The sequence below is a fragment of the Salvelinus fontinalis genome, chromosome 12, assembly GCF_029448725.1.
Source record: "Salvelinus fontinalis isolate EN_2023a chromosome 12, ASM2944872v1, whole genome shotgun sequence".
Lineage (NCBI taxonomy): Eukaryota > Metazoa > Chordata > Actinopteri > Salmoniformes > Salmonidae > Salvelinus > Salvelinus fontinalis.
In genome coordinates, this window is record NC_074676.1 from 46,411,804 (window position 1) to 46,435,558 (window position 23,755).

At 41.7% G+C, this 23,755-nt stretch overlaps 1 protein-coding gene across 3 annotated transcripts in view; it reads left to right on the forward strand.

Moving 5' to 3' along the window:
- LOC129867496 (lisH domain-containing protein ARMC9) overlaps nucleotides 1–23,755 on the forward strand; it is a 91,711-nt gene that overhangs the window by 9,798 nt on the left and 58,158 nt on the right. For 2 of the 3 annotated variants that reach the window (XM_055940949.1, XM_055940950.1), the window contains exons 7-14: nucleotides 7,466–7,490; nucleotides 8,300–8,457; nucleotides 9,826–9,924; nucleotides 11,676–11,711; nucleotides 15,448–15,482; nucleotides 19,660–19,771; nucleotides 21,271–21,360; nucleotides 22,924–23,014. In XM_055940949.1, coding sequence (XP_055796924.1) covers nucleotides 7,466–7,490; nucleotides 8,300–8,457; nucleotides 9,826–9,924; nucleotides 11,676–11,711; nucleotides 15,448–15,482; nucleotides 19,660–19,771; nucleotides 21,271–21,360; nucleotides 22,924–23,014 — 646 coding nt within the window. The remainder of the gene's footprint in view (nucleotides 1–7,465; nucleotides 7,491–8,299; nucleotides 8,458–9,825; nucleotides 9,925–11,675; nucleotides 11,712–15,447; nucleotides 15,483–19,659; nucleotides 19,772–21,270; nucleotides 21,361–22,923; nucleotides 23,015–23,755) is intronic. The other variant, XM_055940951.1, reaches the window with a different exon arrangement.

The following is a 23,755-nucleotide window of genomic DNA, read 5'->3' on the forward strand; positions in this document are numbered from 1 at the left end:
GAATTTGTTCTTAACTGACTTGCCTAGTTAAATAGGTTATTTAAAAATACATAAATAAAATAGTGGCACCTTGCGAGCGGGAAATCATTGGAAATGAATAATTTGATTGAATGCAATTCAATTCCCCCCCTCTATTCACAACGGTATTCAGTTGGTAAGAGACAGACATACCGTAAATACTAGGAATAGATTGTCCACCATCTATGCGTTGTCCAGACAGAAAAGAGAAATAGGCAAAAGAACATTTCGATTTAGAGCAATAAAGAAATTGAATAAATTAACTGAGCAAACCAGAAACCTTTCAATATATAAATTTAAACATTATTTTAAAACGATTTAAATATAATATGTAGAAATATTGTGGGACTATAGTAGATGAAGAATCAATATTTTTTTTAGATTGAGTATTTATTGGGTCATTATGTTAGTATATTATGTATGTTTGTAATAGTGTGTTATATGTGGAAATGTGTTCGTATTATCAATTGTATTTTAATGTTTAAGGACTCTAGGGAGATTAGTCTAAATGGGGACTAAAAGAGACCCAAATAAAATCAAAAATGACTGGGACATTGCAACTCAATAGATTCTAGTCAGCATACAAAGTAAACACTTCCAAGGTAGCTAAGATAAATATGACTAATCTAGAAAAGGTACATTTCATGAAGATGTGTGGGCTTGCTTCAGCTGAATACAAATATTTGTAGCCTGCCATTGCCACTTGATCTTTGAAATATTGAATGAGCAAATTATGTAAAAAGGCATAAAACTTATTTTTTTTTTTAAATGTTTTACATCAAGGGTGGTCAACCATCCGCCCAGGAGAGCTAATGGGTACAGGCATTTATTCCAGCCCTCCTCTAACAAACCACATTTAAGCTCTGTCAAGTTGATTGTTGATCATTGCTACACAGCCATTTTCAAGTCTTGCCATAGATTTTCAAGCATATTTAAGTCAAAACTGTAACAAGTCTGCTCAGGAACATTCAATGTCATCTTGGTAAGCAACTCCAGTGTATATTTGTCCTTGTGTTGTAGGTTATTATCCTGCTGAAAGGTGAATTCGTCACCCAGTGTCTGTTGGAAAGCAGACTGAACCAGGTTTTCCTCTACGTTTTTGCCTGTCCTTCTAGCTGTATTCAATTTGGCCTCATTGTGAAATCTCTGAGGTTTCCTTCCTCTCCGGCAACTGAGTTAGGAAGGATGCCTGTATCTTTGTAGTACTGTCTACCAGGCAGTTCCCTTCTTTGCGAGGCATTGAAAAACATTTCAGCTTTTAATGTTTTATTAATTTCAACAAACAAAATTCCAGTTTGACATACTGGGCTATTGTGTGTAGATCAGTCACACAAAATCTCAATTTAATGATATTTAGAGGGTTAGACATGAGTTGACAAGCCACTGACAACAAATACTTAGCCTCAGAACCAAAAAGGTCAATAGAAACATTTGTAACAGATAACAAAAATATAACCATTTCATCAGATCAATCCCCCCCAAAATATAACCATTTCATCAGATCAATCCCCAACATTAACCATTTCATCAGATCAATCCCCAACATTAACCATTTCATCAGATCAATCCCCAACATTAACCATTTCATCAGATCAATCCCCAACATTAACCATTTCATCAGATCAATCCCCAACAAATATAACCATTTCATCAGATCAATCCCCCCCAAAATATAACCATTTCATCAGATCAATCCCCCCCAAAATATAACCATTTCATCAGATCAATCCCCAACATTAACCATTTCATCAGATCAATCCCCAACATTAACCATTTCATCAGATCAATCCCCAACATTAACCATTTCATCAGATCAATCCCCAACATTAACCATTTCATCAGATCAATCCCCAACATTAACCATTTCATCAGATCAATCCTCAACATTAACCATTTCATCAGATCAATCCTCAACATTAACCATTTCATCAAATCAATCCCCAACATTAACCATTTCATCAGATCAATCCCCAACATTAACCATTTCATCAGATCAATCCCCAACATTAACCATTTCATCAGATCAATTCCCAACAAATATAACCATTTCATCAGATCAATTCCCAACAAATATAACCATTTAATCAGATCAATTCCCCCCAAAATATAACCATTTCATCAGATCAATCCCCAACATTAACCATTTCATCAGATCAATCCCCAACATTAACCATTTCATCAGATCAATCCCCAACATTAACCATTTCATCAGATCAATTCCCAACAAATATAACCATTTAATCAGATCAATTCCCCAACAAATATAACCGTTTCATCAGGTCAATCCCCAACATTAACATAACCATTTCATCAGATCAATCCCCAACAAATATAACCATTTCATCAGATCAATCCCCAACAAATATAACCATTTCATCAGATCAATCCCCAACAAATATAACCGTTTCATCAGATCAATCCCCAACATTAACCATTTCATCAGATCAATCCCCAACATTAACCATTTCATCAGATCAATCCCCAACATTAACCATTTCATCAGATCAATCCCCAACATTAACCATTTCATCAGATCAATCCCCAACAAAAATATAACCATTTCATCAGATCAATCCCCAACAAATATAACCATTTCATCAGATCAATCCCCCCAAAATATAACCATTTCATCAGATCAATCCCCAACATTAACCATTTCATCAGATCAATCCCCAACATTAACCATTTCATCAGATCAATCCCCAACATTAACCATTTCATCAGATCAATCCCCAACAAAAATATAACCATTTCATCAGATCAATCCCCAACATTAACCATTTCATCAGATCAATCCCCAACATTAACCATTTCATCAGATCAATCCCCAACATTAACCATTTCATCAGATCAATCCCCAACATTAATATAACCATTTAATCAGATCAATTCCCCCCAACATTAACCATTTCATCAGATCAATCCCCAACATTAACCATTTCATCAGATCAATCCCCAACATTAACCATTTCATCAGATCAATCCCCAACATTAACCATTTCATCAGATCAATCCCCAACATTAACCATTTCATCAGATCAATCCCCAACATTAACATAACCATTTCATCACATCTTTCAGCACTCTGATGGAGTTAGACAAAAATCTGACCGAGTGGATGTTTTACGGAGTTGACAAAAATACATTTTACATTTTTCATTCAAGTGGTCTATAAGTTATCAATTTTGTTTTGCCAGTTGCTTTTTGGCTTTAAAACCTAATTAAAATAAACATATTGGAACCAAAATGTATATCCTATTTTAATCTATAAGGGAGATGGAGTTGACAGTTTATGGTTGTGACCATGGAATCCCATTTCTTTCCAGACTGAGGGGTTTTGCTGCACTACATGTAACGGGGACATGAATAAGGGGTCCTTGTGGTGTAGCTGGCCCTGATCATTCCTGATTCATTTAGGATTTTTTGACAAATCTGACGGAGTTCACCAAATTTCCATACACATTTTTTGGGGGGGAATCTTCAGTTTTCAGTGAAATATTCTTTAAAGTCAGAGAGGGCTATTACAAGATACTACATAAGATCATTTTTCAGTTAATATTCATTAGTTTTTAAAAATTTTAAACACTTTTGAAAACACTTTTGAGTTTGAAGTAGGGATTCTTTGCTCTGGACAAGGGCTTTTCCGGGCATAGAGCCGACATGGAAATGAATAATATTTAAAATCTTAAAGCAAATCTTTCCCCTTATAAAATTCCCCTAAATTTACATTTTAAGCTCAAATAATGCAACGAAACACATTTTTATCAACTATACATTTTTTTTGTTCCCGTACCGGACAAGGATTGTCCCGACATTCAAGAATCCCGGACATATGTTGAGCATGTTTGCAATCCACATTGTTCTAAGTAGGCTAATTGCATGGCTTCAGTATTAAAAAAATAAATATTTTTGAACGTAGGATTAACACTGATATAAGCCTACTGTAAAATTATTTATGTCTGAGCTAAGCCAAACATGGTCAATAAGCATGGTTGTCAATTCACTATTGATTAGACCTAAATCGAATTAAAATTAAACGAAACAACAACTTGTTTTAAATAGGCTATGTCTAAATACAGTTACAGGCAACATAATTGCTCCCCTGTGGCCGTGGGCATATAACATTAGACCTAAGACAACGTAGAGTATGGAGAATTTTACGCACAGCCACAGCTTTTACAAGAGCTGGAAAAATATCCAATAAAAGTGAAAGGGGGTATGTGAAAGCTAAACAAACAAACAGGCAAATGTACAGTATTTTTGGAAAGTATTCAGACCCCTTTACTTTTTTCACATTTTGTTACTTTACAGCCTTATTCTAAAATGTATTAAATCTACCGTTTTTTAGAATGTATTAAATACAATACTTTGTTGAGGTACCTTTGGCAGCGATTACAGATTATAGTCTTCTTGGGTATGACGCTACAAGCTTGGCACACCTGTATTTGGTGAGTTTCTCCCATTCTTCTCTGCAGATCCTCTCAAGATCTGTCAGGTTGGATGGGGAGCGTCGCTGCACAGCTATTTTCATGTCTCTCCAGAAATGTTCAATTGGGTTCAAGTCCGAGCTCTGGCTGGGCCACTCAATAACATTCAGAGACTTGTACAGAAGCCACTCCTGCGTTGTCTTGGCTGTGTGCTTCGGGTCGTTGTCCTGTTGGAAGGTTGAACCTTCGCCTCAGTCTGAGGTCCTGAGCGCTCTGGAGCAGGTTTTCATCTCTCTGTCCTTTGCTCCGTTCATCTTTCCCTCGATCCTGATCCTGATCCTAGTTCTCCCAGTCCTTGCCGCTGGGGCGGAAGCGTAGCCTAGTGGTTAGAGCGTCGAACTAGTAACCGAAAGGTCCCGAGCTGACAAGGTACAAATCTGTCGTTCTGCCCCTAAACAAGGCAGTTAACCCACTGTTCCTAGGCCTTCATTGAAAATAAGAATTTGTTCTTAACTGACTGGCCTAGTTAAATAAAGGTAAAATAAAAACATCTCCACAACATGATACTGCCATCTCCATGCTTCACTGTAGGGATGGTGCCAGGTTTCCTCCAGACGTGACGCTTGGCATTCAGGCCAAAGAGTTCAATCTTGGTTTCATCAGACCAGAGAATCTTGTTTCTCATAGTCTGAGAGTCCTTTAGGTGCCTTTTGGCAAACTCCAAGTGGGCTGTCATGTGTATTTTACTGAGGAGTGCCTTGCATCGGGTTCTTGGTCACCTCCCTGACCAACTTCTCCCTCGATTGCTCAGTTTGGCCGGGCGGCCAGCTCTAGGAAGAGTCTTGGTGGTTACGATCTTCTTCCATTTAAGAATGATGGAGACAACTGTGTCCTTGAGGACCTTCAATGCTGCAGAAATGTTTGGGTGCCGTTCCCCAGATCTGTGCCTCGACACAATCCTGTCTTGGAGCTCTACAGACAATTCCTTCAAACTCATGGCTTGGTTTTTGCTCTAACATGCACTGTCAACTATGGGACCTTATATAGACAGATGTGTGCCTTTCCAAATCATGTACAATCAATTGAATTTACCACAGGTGGACTCCAATCAAGTTGTAGAAACATCTCAAGGATGATCAATGGAAACAGGATGCACCTGAGCTCAATTTTTAGTCTCCTAGCAAAGGGTCTGAATAAGGTATTTCTGTTTTGGTGTTTTTTGATGAGGAAAACATTTATTTAATCCAGTTTAGAATCAGGCTGTAATGTAACAATGTGGAATAAGTCAAGGCGTCTGAATATTTCCCGAATGCACTGTAGCTACAAGTGGATTCAGCACCACAGACAGAGATGGGAATTCCTGAGACTTGACAGTTGGGTCCAACAGAGGAAAGTGGAAGATGCATTTTTGACAAAATTATACATTTTGAAAAACAATATGCATTTTTTTTTTAAATAACTTGATGTTCCTGAACAGGCTTTCTACTGTCAATGACACCTTTCATGCAATGGGTATTACACAGAATGAGTCCAAACGTTTCACAGAAGCTGGACAAAAATAATGTCCAATATAAATAAAAAAAGGGAATGTCTGACTGCTGCTCGTGATATTTTAGTAAAACATTGGTGATGTACCGATAAGGCTACTACCGTATACACCTCCCCTGGCAAAACCAATGACAAACTCCCATGACAAAACCATTCCCCGTTACCCCTAAGACCAGGTGTCTTAAATATCTCTAGTTGCACTTGTTGAAATTGGCATATTGGTGCACGTTTTTTAAGGACATACCTACAATATTGCCAACCCTCCCACCTCAGCTCAAGCGAGCTGATGTTAGACAGCCAAATTACCAACCTTGGCGTAAGAGGTGGGAAAATGCCTGTATGTTAGTTTTTTAAATGACAAAATTGACAACTAACTTTCGTTCGATACTTTCGACTCCTCATAGTCTGAGAATAGAGTCTTTACAGTCAGTGCACAACAACAATTTATTTCAGTCTCAAACGACCATTATCGGGGGCATTGTACTTAGTTTCCTATACAGAGGGACTGAGGTGTTTAACCAACAGTTGTTCAAGTAGTAACGCTCTATTCTCACCCTGCCAAAGTCTCTGTATTCAAAGAACGCTTTTACCATCCTTAGTTACAGAGATGGCTTAGAAACTTTTGAGGCATCAGTGAATGCTAAGTGAAAGTCCTGTAGCGTATTCTAGAGAGAGAAAAGGAGAGAGAAAATCAGTGAGTGGCGAACAAAATCTGAGAATGACTCTCTGATTCAAGCCACTCCAAATACAGCTAGCTCTTGCTCTCATCTGTGACGCGTATTCAAGACTCCAATAAAAAGCATTTCTGTCAGCCACTAAAGTGATGGTTAAGGTTCAGGCAATCACTCAACCTTCCCAAGCATTAGGCAGGGGAATAAAAACGATTTTGATATTATGAAAGCCGGGCTATGTTCGAGTGCAACAACAACCATCTGATCCCGCCTCTGGTGTAAAGGCAACTCGTGGGAGAATTGGATAAGGCCGATGACATCAGAACAATTGTAGCTTTCATATGAAAACACAATGGGTAGATTTTTCCTTTCTCGTCCGTTCACGTCATTTAACCTTATCCGCCCCGCCGTGAAAATCCTTCAGGATTATAATATTATCAAAATATTTATGGAGGTCAGCCTTTACCCAACAGTCAAGACGACATGGCTTGTTTACTGTCTGCGTGGGAGTTCCCCCACTCCACTGTTCCGGCCTGATGTACACCAGTAATGGTAGTGTTTACCAACCAATGTTGACTTAAAATAATTTTCTCCCTTTTTTTCTGCTTTGTGATGCATACCTTAAACAAACATTGAAAGGCGGGCCGTCATTTCAATTGGAAAGACAAACACCTGTCAGATATAATGATGCAGGATATCCTTTGCCAATGTTGAAAATGTCTCAGTAATCTGTTATTCCTGCTGCCGCACGGCAAGCGGTACCAAATATGATTGTGTTTCTTTAACGTGGGCGCCACGCAGAAGGACGCCGGAAGGAATAGCCAAGGTGATTGTCCCCATAGAAATATAATATAGGTTTTCCATTCTCTTGTCATTCTATTTACATCATTGTCCTTCTCCAGTCTTTTTCTAAAGAGCATTTTTTTTTTTTTTTTTTTTTTTTACATCAGATGGACTTTCATACCTGTCACTGTCTAAACAAGTCTGTGGAATTCTTTCACTTGACAAAATACCCTACTGTAGACTGTGCTGAATGAGCATCATGACTCATCATACATACTATGGTTCCTTGTGTTGTGAGTTATCCTTCAGTAAACGTGGTATACACACACACACACATGGTTAGAGCCAGTGACGGACACATACTGATACTGCAAATGTATGAGTTAATACTGTAACCTAAATGCATGTCAGGCAGTACAGTTGGATTGGTATCAGCTGATGCTGAATTGCCATGGTAATATGGAATCTGCATTCACATTCTTGTAATGTCAGCTAAATTGACTGTTGATAAAACCGCAAAATTGAACCCTGGGACGATTTGCACTAGCTATGTGAAAGTTCAAACTAAACCTAGTTATAACTTAAGTGTGTGCTTACTAAATTTAGATGTACACTTTACTATATTCAACCCAAGTTGAATATATTGACTTGGCCTCATTGACTTGAATGGTGATTCCCATTCTAGTCATTCAACTGCTATGGGACTTACATCATTTACTAGATGTTTGTGTGCTTATGTGTGTGTGTGTGTGTGTCTGTTTGATTCGATTTATGTGTGTGTGTGTGTGTGTGTGTGTGTGTGTGTGTATGTGTGTGTGTGTGTGTGTGTGTGTGTACTGTATGTGTTTACAGACACCATACAGCAGCTGCAGCTGCAGCTGGCCGAAGCCGAGAAGAGGACCAGCAGCTACATGAGGAGGTTCAATAAGATGCAGGCCGATCACCACAACCTGATAGGAGTCACTGCCGAGCTGGTGGACTCTCTGGAGGCTACAGTCAGTGGGAAAATGGTAGGGCCTAACATGACCAGTTATATTAGCCTGGTCCCCGATCTGTCAACAATGTTTACATACAGTTTTAACCACTTTATACTGTATTCTAATCATGGCTCATCCTATATAACTACTGCTGTACACACCTTTTCTATTCATATACTGTCCATACACACCATGTATACACTGTACAAAACGTTAAGAACACCTTCCTAATATTGAGTTGCTTTAAAATCCTTCTTTAACCTGTCTCCTCCCCTTCGTCTACACTGATTTGAAATGGATTTAACAAGTGACGTCAATTAAGGGATCATAGCTTTCACCCGGATTCACCTGGTGAGTCTGTGTCATGGAAAGAGCAGGTGTTCTTAATGTTTTGTATACTCAGTGTATATATATTTATATTACGGACGCTGACTTTGCTCGTTCTGATATTTCTTGTTTTGTACTTTTGGGGATTATGTGTGTATTATTGTATTGCTCGATATTACTGCAATCACTGTTGGAGCTAGAAACACAAGCATTTAGCTACACCTGTGATAACATCTGAAAATCTGTGTATGCAAAAAAATCACCTTTGATTCGATTTGAACTTGAGGGGGAGGGGCGAATCCCAGTTTGTTTGCCTATTTAGCATGACAAGGAGTGGCATGATTGCACCAACAGACTGTTACCCAGACTACAGATACAACAAACCCTTTGAAACAGTGAACACGCACACATATATTTCCTTAGTGATTTAGTCCACGATCAGCTCTTTTGTCTTGCTTACGTTGAGGGAGGAGTTGTTGTCCTGGCACCACACTGCCACGTCTCACTGACCTCCCTGAAGGTGGTCTCATCGTCGTTAGTAGTCCGGACAACCATCGTTATGTCATCAGCAAACTTAATGATGGTGTTGGAGTCGTGGGTGAACAGGGAGTACAGGAGGGGGACTAAGCACGCACCCCTGATGGGACACATGTTGAGGGACTGGCGAAATGTCCCCGCTTGTCCCGAATTTTCCTTGTTTTACAATCCTTGTTGGGACCAAACAATTGATTCCCATTCAAAATTATATTTTCCATAACCCCTAACCACAAACCCTAACTCCTAAACCTAACCCTAAAATAGCCTTTTTCCTTGTGGAGACCGGCGAAATGTCCCCATTTTGTCTGAATTCTCCTTGTTTTACTATCCTTGTTAGGTCTTTGGTCCCCACAAGGATAGTAAAACCAACCAAACACACACACACAAACAAACAGTAAAGTAGCACCATCTTACATCGTGATGACTGATTTTAGGCTACACTCACAACATACACAAAAGTAGCAAGCCCCTTCCTCCCTCCCCACACACTCCTCCCAGAGCTCAGTTGGGATGTTCTGATTCTGTTGTGTTTTGCAGATCTCCCCGGAATACCTCCAGAGTGTGTGCGTGCGTCTCTTCAGTAGCCAGCTGAGGCAGAGTGCGGCGCAGAGCATCGACTTCACCAGGCCTGGCACTGTGAGTGACAACACACACCACCCTGTCACTGATCAGGAAACACTCCATTTTCCCATGAGCACTGTAGAGACGTTTCAGTAGAAGAAAGAAACGATTATGGGATAGGTAGTGTACTTTCTACAGTATAGCCTCTCCACGTTCTCCCGAGCGAATGACTTCCAATGCATTTCTCTACACCCGCAATAACATCTGCTAAACACGTGTATGTGACCAATAAAATTAGATTCGTTTTTTATTTTTATTTTTTTTACACGTGACACAGCATTATGTAGCAATACATTATATTTCTTTAGCCTCATGTTGATAGGACTAAAGGTTAACCAAGTAGGAAAGTTAGAACCCAATTATATAATACTGTATTTCCAGTGCATAAACCTGACTTTGTTGTTACATTTCCTAACAGCTCTAAGCTGTCCAGTTTGCTGTTAATATAGCGGCACTCCTCAGTCTGAGACCTATTCCAAAGTTTCTCAAGGACGTCACCCCCAAAAACAGAACACACACAAACACACCCCACAGCTTGAGTCTAAAATCTGAGCGAGATGGTAACATCCTTTACGCAATATACTATAACTGTATGTAGTATGCCATACTGATACAGAAGGTTGACACGATATACTATAACTGTATGTAGTATGCCATACTGATACAGAAGGTTGACACGATATACTATAACTTTATGTAGTATGCCATACTGATACAGAAGGTTGACACGATATACTATAACTGTATGTAGTGTGCTGTACTGATACAGAAGGTTGATGTGATATACTATAACTGTATGTAGTGTGCTGTACTGATACAGAAGGTTGACACGATATACTATAACTGTATGTAGTATGCCATACTGATACAGAAGGTTGATGTGATATACTATAACTGTATGTAGTATGCCATACTGATACAGAAGGTTGACACGATATACTATAACTGTATGTAGTATGCCATACTGATACAGAAGGTTGACACGATATACTATAACTGTATGTAGTATGCCATACTGATACAGAAGGTTGACACGATATACTATAACTTTATGTAGTATGCCATACTGATACAGAAGGTTGACGTGATATACTATAACTGTATGTAGTATGCCATACTGATACAGAAGGTTGACGTGATATACTATAACTTTATGTAGTATGCCATACTGATACAGAAGGTTGATGATACCATGTCATTGAGAGGTTTTAATAGAAAAGGGGAAAAGTAGTGGGAAAGGTAGTGTACATTCTACAGTATATTCTCTCCACTTTCTCCTGAGTGAATGACTTCCAATGCATTTCTCTACACCCGCAAATCCGTTGACTCAACCCCCAAAAATGTACTGTACCCACTCTGTCACTCCACTTGTCAACGTGGGGCCTGCGTGGTAGTGTACTGGATGTATCTGCACGACATACACAGGGTACATCACATGGGTATGTGTTCGCTAAGGTCCACTAGACAATTGTTGTGTTTCCGATGAAAAAAACAAAAAACAGTTTGTCTTATGTTTGGTGGTCTGGCTGATGCGCTCTGATGATACCCTCTGTTCTCATATGATTGACATGGACCTATACAGTACATCCAAACCAATAGATCCGTTTCCTCATGTTCAATGTTGTCCTGACCACATTCCTGATGTGCTTCTTCACTTTGGTTTGAACTTGCTTAGTGTATCTGTCAGCTTGTGTGTTTTTGACTTCTTCAATTCAACTGCTTATTTTTTTGTGTGTGTGTTTCTGTGTGATTGTCTGTCCACGAAGGGATATTACTCTATGAGTCCTTATGATGACGGATATGTAAGTTTTACTGAAATTTTCATCCATTTTGTTCTGTCGTCCCCCCTTTCCCCTGTCTTGCTCGCGCCTTGCCTTGTCGGTCTATCCCTCCCTCTCTCCACCTCTCCCCTGTACCTTTACATGGCTCCTTGTATTGACCCCGTACTCCAGTGTTTTCTCTACTTCTCATTAGATTCGTTTAATGGGATGTTTGTCCTTGTTTCGCGTAAGAATGGTTCCCTTTTTGTCTGGTGAGGATGCAGCTTGTTTGGTGATATCCCTCAGGGGTTATAGCCAGCGACTTCATTAAGCATCCACTTGTCCCCCGTCCATAGATTGCCATCATCTCATCCCGCTGTTGGCTATACCGTTAGGAAGTTAAATTGCCACTTGCACGTATGACAACATCGATCTCAGCCCTCTCTGTTTATTTTTATACAAGCCCCAACCAATGTTCCCTCAAAAATAAAATTGGCACTGAGCAAATGTCAGGTCTGCTGTAAATTCCAGTGCGCGTTTACTGTGAACACTGAGGCTGTACCCGCTTTTAGTTACAGTTTTACTGTGAACACTGAGGCTGTACCCGCTTTTAGTTACAGTTTTACTGTGAACACTGAGGCTGTACCCGCTTTTAGTTACAGTTTTACTGTGAACACTGAGGCTGTACCCGCTTTAAGTTACAGTTTTACTGTGAACACTGAGGCTGTACCTGCTTTAAGTTACAGTTTTACTGTGAACACTGAGGCTGTACCGGCTTTAAGTTACAGTTTTACTGTGAACACTGAGGCTGTACCCACTTTAAGTTACAGTTTTACTGTGAACACTGAGGCTGTACCCACTTAAGTTACAGTTTTACTGTGAACACTGAGGCTGTACCCACTTAAGTTACAGTTTTACTGTGAACACTGAGGCTGTACCCACTTAAGTTAGTTTTACTGTGAACACTGAGGCTGTACCTGCTTTAAGTTACAGTTTTACTGTGAACACTGAGGCTGTACCCGCTTTAAGTTACAGTTTTACTGTGAACACTGAGGCTGTACCCACTTTAAGTTACAGGTTTAACTGTGGCCAGGTAGGCTACTGTGGCTATTTGATCATAATGTAGGTCTACCAGAGTGGTCTCCCATAGGATTTTAACATGGAAATAACTGTTCTATCATTCTGCCTACAGTAGCAGCCAATGTGTGGTGTTCAATGTAGGCCTACATTCCATGAGACTTTAAAAACAAACGCGTGTAGGGCTTGACATGAACCTTTTTATCCACTTGTCTTTCATACAAGGTGGTGACTGAATGTTGTTGTGTTGTTTGATGCAAGAAACCACTTTACAAAATAAAATGCATTATTATCCCCATACCATTATTACAGAGAAAGACACATTATGCTACCCTCTGCCTGTTGGCTACTTAGTTTATTCAAGCCTGTTTCAAAATACAATACTGCCCATTTAAGACAACAACAAAAATATCTTTACCTGACTCGCTTTTCAAAGATGTCTAGAAATGTAGATGTTTTGTGCTCTTGTAGGAAGCAATCACTCCCCCGTTGCTGACTACAAATGATCTATAACTGGGCTAATAACTCACTAACTAGCAAAGGACATTAACAAAATGTGCACATAAATGCAGCTCTCGCTTCAATCTCAAAACAAGCGCATCTACTCACGACCGCTCATGCTGTAAACACAGTCCAGTTCAAAGTGAATGGTACAGATCCATATATGGCAATGGCCTATTTGCATATAGGGCTACTGTAGCTCTGATTTGGTTATGCCACACCGGTCTGTGTAGAGTATAGAGTACGGGCTGAGTCGTGTGCGTCAATACCGTAGAATCCTACTCTGAAGCGTTCTGCCTTCTACAAAATCTTTTGCATAGTTCGTTTTGCCTTGGTGTGTTGCATTGAAAGTGACTAATATTGTATTGGTTCGATCACAATTGCCACTGTAAAGAGAAACATTGATAGTGTTAACTAACGGGGAAAACTCCAGAAAGTTGAGTGAAGTTTCATTTCGTGCTTCTCTCCATGGGCTGATATGTCTACTGCAAGCGGATTAGAGAGAACATCGGTCCCAACTGACCTATGAGAATTAAAGAAGAATGATGATACCAGTGCACTTCTTATTTTAAGCACTTGTCCCAAGCCAGAGTGCAAAACAAGATAGGGGAAAGTAGCTGAAGAACATCTAAATTATTTAAAAAGAAAAGGAAATTTTAAAAAAGCAGAGAATCGCATAATAGCCTACAACCGGATCTTACGTTTTTAAGCTATTGTTGATTTCCAGTTAGGGTCAACCTCTTCCACAGCCACACAGAGAATTACTTTGTTCTCCATTGGAATACAACACCATAATTGCGGTATAATTATCGTAGTCCTCTCCCATTTATTACAGATGGCTCTCAAAGATTTCACTGTGTCTACCTGCCTATGGGGAGAAACTAAAACTCAGACAGTCCACCCAAATACCTAACCTACTTATTAAGTAAGTGCAACAATGGCCTATTATGGGTCTTCCCCATTAGGCATAACAAAGGTGGTACGACATTAAAGATGATAAATTGACTGTTTCTGCCATCTGTGTGTGGGAATTTAATTCCACTCTCTGCTATTTTATTTTAGATATACCATTAAAAGTTTATTTTATTTTTCATGCTAAAAACAATAACTTTTCGTTAGTCAATGACCTTCCTTTTATAAGACTGTACGAGGCCAAAAATAACTAAAATTGGAAATATCGACGAAAGGGGATAGTCTTCTTGCCTTTTTGAAAATACTCCTTTCCCATTCTAACTAACCATATTACATGTTCTGGCCTAAAGTCCCTGTCGTCCATTTTCAGTTCGGTTTGGGGCAATTAAACTAACAGAGGCGAATTCATGGAAAAAAGCTAATCTCCTTAACATTCCTATATCTCAATGTCCTCTCTGGTGGAAGTTGCTGCAGGAGACTGGTCACAGTAAATCCTCTGTCAACTGTCACAGGCTGAACATGACATGAACACCTGCCACCACCCCCCTTCATGCTTTATGGGAACAGACCATTTTTAGAAAGTAGGATCCAAGACAAGTCTTTCTCCCAATCACGTTCAAGCTACACCAACGGCAGAAATGATATGGATCACCTTCTCTGACCTTTTCCTCAAGCTAATCATCCAGTTTTGAGGTTGGATGTCAGTTGGAAACACGATAATTACTACTTTGAGACGTCATCTGAAACCTTAGTTTGTTGGTCTGTTCCGTCCACAGCTCTCTTACAATACCAGGCCTACAGGACAGGTGCAGCATTTCTTGAAACACGAAAAGGAATTGGTTGCTGCTCACTTAACACCTCGCCCCCCTTTTTATTGTCCTCCTTGCTCATTGGATCACTACCTGTCACTCATTGCATGGGCACTGTTGCCATAGGTTACGCCCAGGGATTGTGCATGTGACCAAACCGTAACCTGCACGCATGAACCCCTGCCCGTCCGTTAGCACATTAGTTAACCTAACTTAACCACCGTTGATTTAGGGTGACGGGGGGGGAAACTTGGGTAAGTATGAAACAGCTGAGCAAGAACATATTTCTTCTGTTGAATACGAACAACACGATGTTTTGGCATCTTTTCTATGTCAAAAGATGATCGATTAAAAACACAAAAAGTGACTCTAAATATGTCAGTAATCTCAGTGTGTGCGGTCACTGGGATGGTGTTGTGGTTGAAATTTAAAATACTACAATTTGCTCTAATACTACAATTTGTCTTTCTCTCTCCCAGGCTTCCTCATTGCTACGAGCGTCTATTGCACCTCAGTAAGTCCCCTCATTGAGTTGTTCTGTGGAACCTGCCGGGGAAAATGGCATATTGAAAAAAGCACTTAATAAATGTTAAAAATGGCACACAGTGTGCAGGAGTCCCAATACATTACCTTAGATTACATTACTTTACATTACCTTAGATTACATTACCTTAGATTACCTTACCTTACCTTAGATTACATTACCTTAGATTACATTACCTTACCTTAGATTACATTACCTTACATTAGATTACATTACCTTACCTTAGATTACATTGGGGCGGCAGGTAGCCTAGTGGTTAGAGCGTTGGACTAGTAACCGGAAGGTTGCAAGATAGAATCCCCGAGCTGACAAGGTAAAAATCTGTCGTCCTGCCCCTGAACAAGGCAGTTAACCCACTGTTCCTAGACTGTCATTGAAAATAAGAATTTGTTCTTAACTGACTTGCCTAGTTAAATAAAGGTACAATAAAAGTATATAACATTACCTTACATTACATTACCTTACCTTACCTTAGATTACATTACCTTAGGTATACTTCTTAGTTTAATATGGGCTCACTAGTATATTTCATTCCATAAGACATGAACTGATTTACCATCACAGTGAACTGTCCTTAGTTTACTATGACCTGATATTTACCATCACAGTGAACTGTCCTTAGTTTACTATGACCTGAGATTTACCATCACAGTGAACTGGCAGGTCCTACAGGCCCTAGATTTGTCTCACCTGGACTACTGTGGACTAGGTTCCACAAAGAGGGGCTAAGGAAAATTACTATTGTTCCTGAACGAGGCAGTACGGCTGGCCCTTAGATGTACACGGAGAGCTAACATCAATAACATGCATGTCAATCTCTCCTGGCTCAAAGTAAAGGAGAGATTGACTTCATCACTACTTGTCTTTATGAGAGTTATTGACATGTTGAATGCACCAAGCTGTCTGTTTGAACTCCTGGAACACAGCTCAGACACCCATTCATACCCCACAAGACATGCCACCAGAGGTCTCTTCATAGTCCCCAAGTCCAGAACAGACTATGGGAGGCACACATTACTACTTAGAGCCATGACTACATGGAACTCTATTCCACATCAAGTAACTGATGCAAGAAGTAGAGTCAGATTTAAAAACATATTAAAAATACGCCTTATAGAACAGCGGGGATTTTGAAGAGACACACACACAGGCACAGACACACATGTACACACACAGGCACAGACACGCGCGTACACACACAGGCACAGACACACGCAGGCACAGACACGCGCGTACACACACAGGCACAGACACGCGCGTACACACACAGGCACAGACACGCGCGTACACACACAGGCACAGACACGCGCGTACACACACAGGCACAGACACGCGCGTACACACACAGGCACAGACACGCGCGTACACACACAGGCACAGACACGCGCGTACACACACAGGCACAGACACGCGCGTACACACACAGGCACAGACACGCGCGTACACACACAGGCACAGACACGCGCGTACACACACAGGCACAGACACACGCGTACACACACAGGCACAGACACACGCGTACACACACAGGCACAGACACATGCGTACACACACAGACACACGCGTACACACACATGCACAGACACACGTGTACACACACAGGCACAGACACACGCGTACACACACAGGCACAGACACGCGCGTACACACACAGGCACAGACACGCGCGTACACACACAGGCACAGACACGCGCGTACACACACAGGCACAGACACGCGCGTACACACACAGGCACAGACACGCGCGTACACACACAGGCACAGACACGCGCGTACACACACAGGCACAGACACGCGCGTACACACACAGGCACAGACACGCGCGTACACACACAGGCACAGACACGCGCGTACACACACAGGCACAGACACGCGCGTACACACACAGGCACAGACACGCGCGTACACACACAGGCACAGACACGCGCGTACACACACAGGCACAGACACGCGCGTACACACACAGGCACAGACACGCGCGTACACACACAGGCACAGACACGCGCGTACACACACAGGCACAGACACGCGCGTACACACACAGGCACGCGCGTACACACACAGGCACAGACACGCGCGTACACACACAGGCACAGACACGCGCGTACACACACAGGCACAGACACACGCGTACACACACAGGCACAGACACACGCGTACACACACAGGCACAGACACATGCGTACACACACAGACACACGCGTACACACACATGCACAGACACACGTGTACACACACATGCACAGACACACGCGTACACACACAGGCACAGACACACACGTACACACACACACAGACACACACACGATAACATACTGTATACACTGTACACACGTGGATGTTGTGTTGTAGATACACTATATATACAAAAGTATGTGGACACCCCTTCGAATTAGTGGATTCGGGCTATTTCAGCCACACCCGTTGCTGACAGGTGTATAAAATTGAGCACACCGCCATGCAATCTCCATAGACAAACATTAGCAGGAGGATGGCCTTACTGAAGAGCTCAATGATTTTCAACGTGGCACCGTCAAAGGATGACACCTTCCCAACAAGTCAGTTCGTCAAATTTCTGCCCTGCTAGAGCTGCCCCCGGTCAACTATAAGTGCTATTATTGTGAAGTGGAAAAGTCTAGGAGCAACAACGGCTCAGCCGCGAAGTGGTATGCCACACACGCTCACAGAACGGACCGCCAAGTGCTGAAGCGGGTAAAAAATAGTCTGTCCTCGGTTGCAACACTCACTAGCGAATTCCAAACTGCCTCTGGAAGTAACATCAGCACCAATAATTGTTCATCGGGAGCTTAATGAAATAAGTTTCCATGGCCAAGCAGCCACACACAAGCCTAAGATCACCATGCGCAATGCCAAGCGTCGGCTGGAATGGTGTAAAGCTCGCCGCCATTGGACTCAAGAACAGTGGAAATTAGTTCTCTGGAGTGATGAATGACGCTTTACCATCTTGCAGTCCGACAGACAAATCTGGGTTTGGTGAATGTGAGGAGAATGCTACCTGCCCACATAAATAGTGACAACTGTAAAGTTTGGTGGAGGAGGAATAATGGTCTGGGGCTGTTTTTCATGGCCCCTTTGTTCCAGTGAATGGAAATCTTAACACTACAGCATACAATGCCATTCTAGATTATTCTGTGCTTCCAACTTTGTGACAAAAGTTTGGGAAGGCCCTTTCCTGTTTCAGCATGACAATGCCCGCATGCACAAATCGAGGTTCACACAGAAATGGTTTGTCGAGGTCGGTGTCGAAGAACTTGACTGGCCTGCACAAAGCCCTGATCTCAACCCCATCGAACACCTTTGTGATGAATTGGAACGCAGACTGCGAGCCAGGCCTAATCGCCCAACATCAGTGTCCGACCTCACTAATCCTGTTGTGTCTGAATGGAAGCAAGTCCCCCACAGCAATGTTCCAACATCTAGTGGAAAGCCTTCCCAGAAGAGTGGAGGCTGTTATAGCACCAAAGTGGGGACCAACTCCATATTAATGCCCATGACTTTGTAGTGAGATGTTTGACGAGCAGGTGTCCACATACTTTTGGTCATGTAGTGGCCTGAGGGAACATACTGAATGGGTTGTGAATCTGTTGGGTAATGTAATGCAATGTTTTTAATTGTATACAACTGCCTTAATGTTGCTTAACCCCAGGAGAGAGTAGCTGCTGCCTTGGCAGGAACTAACAGGGATCCATAATAAACCCCAGGAAGAGTAGCTGCTGCCTTGGCAGGAACTAATGGGGATCCATAATAAACCCCAGGAAGAGTAGCTGCTGCCTTGGCAGGAACTAATGGAGATCCATAATAAACCCCAGGAAGAGTAGCTGCTGCCTTGGCAGGAACTAACGGGGATCCATAATAAACCCCAGGAAGAGTAGCTGCTGCCTTGGCAGGAACTAATGGAGATCCATAATAAACCCCAGGAAGAGTAGCTGCTGCCTTGGCAGGAACTAACGGGGATCCATAATAAACCCCAGGAAGAGTAGCTGCTGCCTTGGCAGGAACTAACAGGGATACATAATAAACCCCAGGAAGAGTAGCTGCTGCCTTGGCAAGAACTAATGGGGATCCATAATAAATACAAACTAGAGCAGATAGTTTGTGAAAAACACCCACCATCTCCCCTATACAGGAGGCCTAAGGAGGTGCCGCTGCTGCCCTCTCTGGACTATGACAAGCTGAAGAGAGACTTGCTTTTGGGATCAGACAGACTCAAGGCCCTGCTGCTCCAGGCCCTGTGCTGGGTCAGTCAGACAGCCTAGACATGCCCAGGCCTACTGCTCTGTCTCTATGTGTCTCTATGTCTCTGTCTCTGTGTCTCTGTCTCTATGTGTCTCTGTCACTTTGTGTCTCTGTCTGTCTCTCTGTCTCTGTCTCTATGTGTCTCTGTCTCTCTGTCTCTGTCTCTATGTGTTTCTGTGTCTTTGTCTCTGTCACTTTGTGTCTATGTCTCTATGTCTCTATATGTCTCTGTCTCTATGTGTCTCTGTTTCTATGTCTCTGTCTCTATGTCTCTGTTTCTGTCTATGTGTCTCTGTTTCTATGTCTCTGTCTCTTTGTGTCTCTGTCTCTTTGTCTCTGTCTCTGTCTCTATGTCTCTGTCACTTTGTGTCTATGTTTCTATGTCTCTGTTTCTATGTCTCTGTCACTTTGTGTCTCTGTCTCTTTGTCTCTGTCTCTGTGTGTCTCTATGTCTCTGTCTCTATGTCTCTGTCACTTTGTGTCTATGTTTCTATGTCTCTGTTTCTATGTCTCTGTCACTTTGTGTCTCTGTTTCTATGTCTCTGTCTCTCTGTTTCTGTCTCTATGTGTCTCTGTCTCTTTGTCTCTGTCTCTATGTGTTTCTGTCTCTTTGTCTCTGTCTCTGTGTGTCTCTATGTCTCTGTCTCTTTGTCTCTGTCTCTGTCTCTGTGTGTCTCTATGTTTCTGTCTCTATGTCTCTGTCACTTTGTGTCTATGTTTCTATATCTCTGTTTCTATGTCTCTGTCTCTCTGTTTCTGTCTCTATGTATATCTGTCTCTTTGTCTCTGTCTCTATGTATATATGTCTCTTTGTCTCTGTCTCTATGTATATCTGTCTCTCTGTTTCTGTCTCTATGTATATATGTCTCTTTGTCTCTGTCTCTATGTATATATGTCTCTTTGTCTCTGTCTCTATGTATATATGTCTCTTTGTCTCTGTCTCTATGTATATATGTCTCTTTGTCTCTGTCTCTATGTATATATGTCTCTTTGTCTCTGTCTCTATGTCTTTGTGTCTCTATCTGTCTCTGTCTCTGTGTGTCTCTATGTGTCTCTGTTTCTATGTCTCTGTCTCTATGTGTCTCTGTCTCTATGTCTTTGTGTCTCTATGTGTCTCTGTCTCTATGTATATATGTCTCTGTCTCTGTCTCTATGTCTTTGTGTCTCTATGTGTCTCTGTCTCTATGTGTCTCTGTCTCTATGTCTCTGTCTCTATGTATATCTGTCTCTTTGTCTCTGTCTCTATGTGTCTCTGTCTCTCGGTCTTTGTGTCTCTCCGCCTCTCTTTCTCTGTCTCCCTTTCACTCTGTGTCTCTCTCTCTCTCTGTGCCTGTCTGTCTCTGTGCCTTGATGTCTCTCTGTCTCTGTGTCTCTCTGCCTCTGTGTCTCTAGGTCTCTGTGCCTGTCTGCCAGTCTGTCTGCCTACCTGCCTGTCTTTCTGTCTGTTTGCCAGTCTGTCTGCCTGTCTATGTCATCACCTTGTGTGTTCTCCTATCCTCAGAGACTGACCCGTTCTCTCCAAGGTGAGCAGAGGGACACGGTACTGCAGGCCTACATCAGCAACGACCTCCTGGATCACAGCACCAGACAGGTGGGTTAACATTAGAAGCCTAGCCGTGTCTGAATCCTGGCTTAGGAAGGCCACCAAAAATCCAGAAATTTCCATCCCTAACTATAACATTTTCCAACAAGATAGAACTGCCAAAGGGGGCGGAGTTAGCCTGCAGAGTTCTGTCTTACTATCCAGGTCTGTGCCCAAACAATTTGAGCTTCTACTTTTAAAAATCCACCTTTCCAGAAACAAGTCTCTCGCTATTGCCGCTTGTTATAGACCCCCCTCGGCCCCCAGTTATGCCCTGGACACCATATGTGAATTGATCGCACCCCACCTATCTTCAGAGTTCGTACTGTTAGGTGACCTAAACTGGGACATGCTTAACATCCCGGCCGTTCTACAATCTAAGCTAGATGCCCTCAATCTCACACAAATCATCAAGGAACCTACCAGGTACAACCCCAAATCCGTAACCATGGGCACCCTCTTAGATATCATCCTGACCAACCTGCCCTCTAAATACACCTCTGCTGTCTTCAACCAGGATCTCAGCGATGACTGCCTTATTGCCTGCGTGCGTACTGGGTCTGCGGTCAAACGACCTCCACTCATCACTGTCAAACGCTCCCTAAAACACCTCAGCAAGCAGGCCTTTCTAATCGACCTGGCTCGGGTATCCTGGAAGGATATTGACCTCATCCCGTCAGTAGAGGATGCCTGGTTGCTCTTCAAAAGCTCTTTCCTCTCCATCTTAAATAAGCATGCCCCATTCAAAAACTTTAGCACTAAGACCAGATATAGCCCTTGGTTCACCCCAAACTTGACTGCTCTTGACCAGCACAAAAACATCCTATGGCGTTCTGCATTAGCATCGAATAGCCCCTGCGATATGCAACTTTTTAGGGAAGTCAGGAACCAATATACTCAATTAGGAAAGCTAAGGCTAGCTTTTTCACACATAAATTTGCTTCCTGTAGCACTAATTCCAAAAAGTTTTGGGACACTGGAAAGTCCATAGAGAATAAGAGCACCTCCTCCCAGCTACCCACTGCACTGAGATTAGGAAACACTGTCACCACCGATAAATCTACGATATTCGATCATTTAAATAAGCATTTTTCCACGGCTGGCCATGCTTTCCACCTGGCTACCCCTACGCTGGCCAACATCTCAGCACCCCCCACAGCAACTTGCACAACCCCCCCCATGGCCAAATGTTGGCCTACCAAGCACTTTCATTGTTCATATAGATGAAATGAATTCGTTTTTCCATTGTGACTAGTGAAGATTGAATTTTGTATATAACAATATATACAACTGAAATCCTGGATATTTACCAGACCAAAAATCTATGTTTTCACACCACATACAACTGAATTTGCGGGTTTTACGCACCAGCCAAGCTTCTGGGAGAGCGCGATGCTTCTCTTTTGCCAACCAGATACAACCCCACAGTGTTTTCTTGAATTGACTAAGGGAAATCGATTCAACAATAGATGTTAGACTATGTACAGTAAGGTGCATTTGAAACAGTTCATTGTCCGTTATACTGGACAGTGGCTTTCCCATAAAACATCTGCGTTGGAATATGTTTTGCAGAAATCTGTGCTCCTCTTGATGAGGTCGAAGAACGAGATGGTCAGGCAGTACATGGCTCGTCTCATCAATGCTTTCGCTTCCCTCGCAGAGGGTAAGTCACATGTTATTTAAGGTGTTGTAGTATACGGTGCCTTCAGAAAGTATTCACACCCCTTGACTTTTTCAAAATTGTGTTGTTACAGCCTGAATTTAAAATTGATTTAATTCAGATTGTGTGTCACTGATCTAAAGACAATGCCCCATAATGTCAAAGTGGAATTTTGTTTGTAACATTTTTTTTGTAATTAACTACAAATGAAAAGCTGAAATGTCATGTGTCAATAAGTATTCAACCTCTTTATTATGGCAAAATTATGGCAAAGTTTTTCAGCATCTCGCAAAGAAGGGCACCAATTAGATGGATGGTGTTAAGGGCAAGATGGGAGGGGTTGAATGGAGCTGAAGGGTGGGACTAATAACCACAAGATAACCAATGTAAAACATAGGTGTCTGTAAAATGTATATAGGTTCAGAAATGTTGTGAAATAGCACAGTTACAAATAGAAATCAAACTGGATGGACATCAGAAATAGAAGGCCAGCACTAAAAACAAAGAAAATATAACTATTGTAAAATAGATTGTGTCTGTAAAATGTGTATAGTATGTATAAACTGAAGGTAGAAGCCTAAGTGTTATTGTTTAGTAGTTTACTCCAATTAGGGGAGGGGTGGTAGGGTTTGCAGGGAATAATAAAGGTATATTCTTAAAAGAAAGTGTGTATATGTGTTTGTGTGTGAATGTATATGTATATATATATATATATATATATATATGTGTATATATATATATATA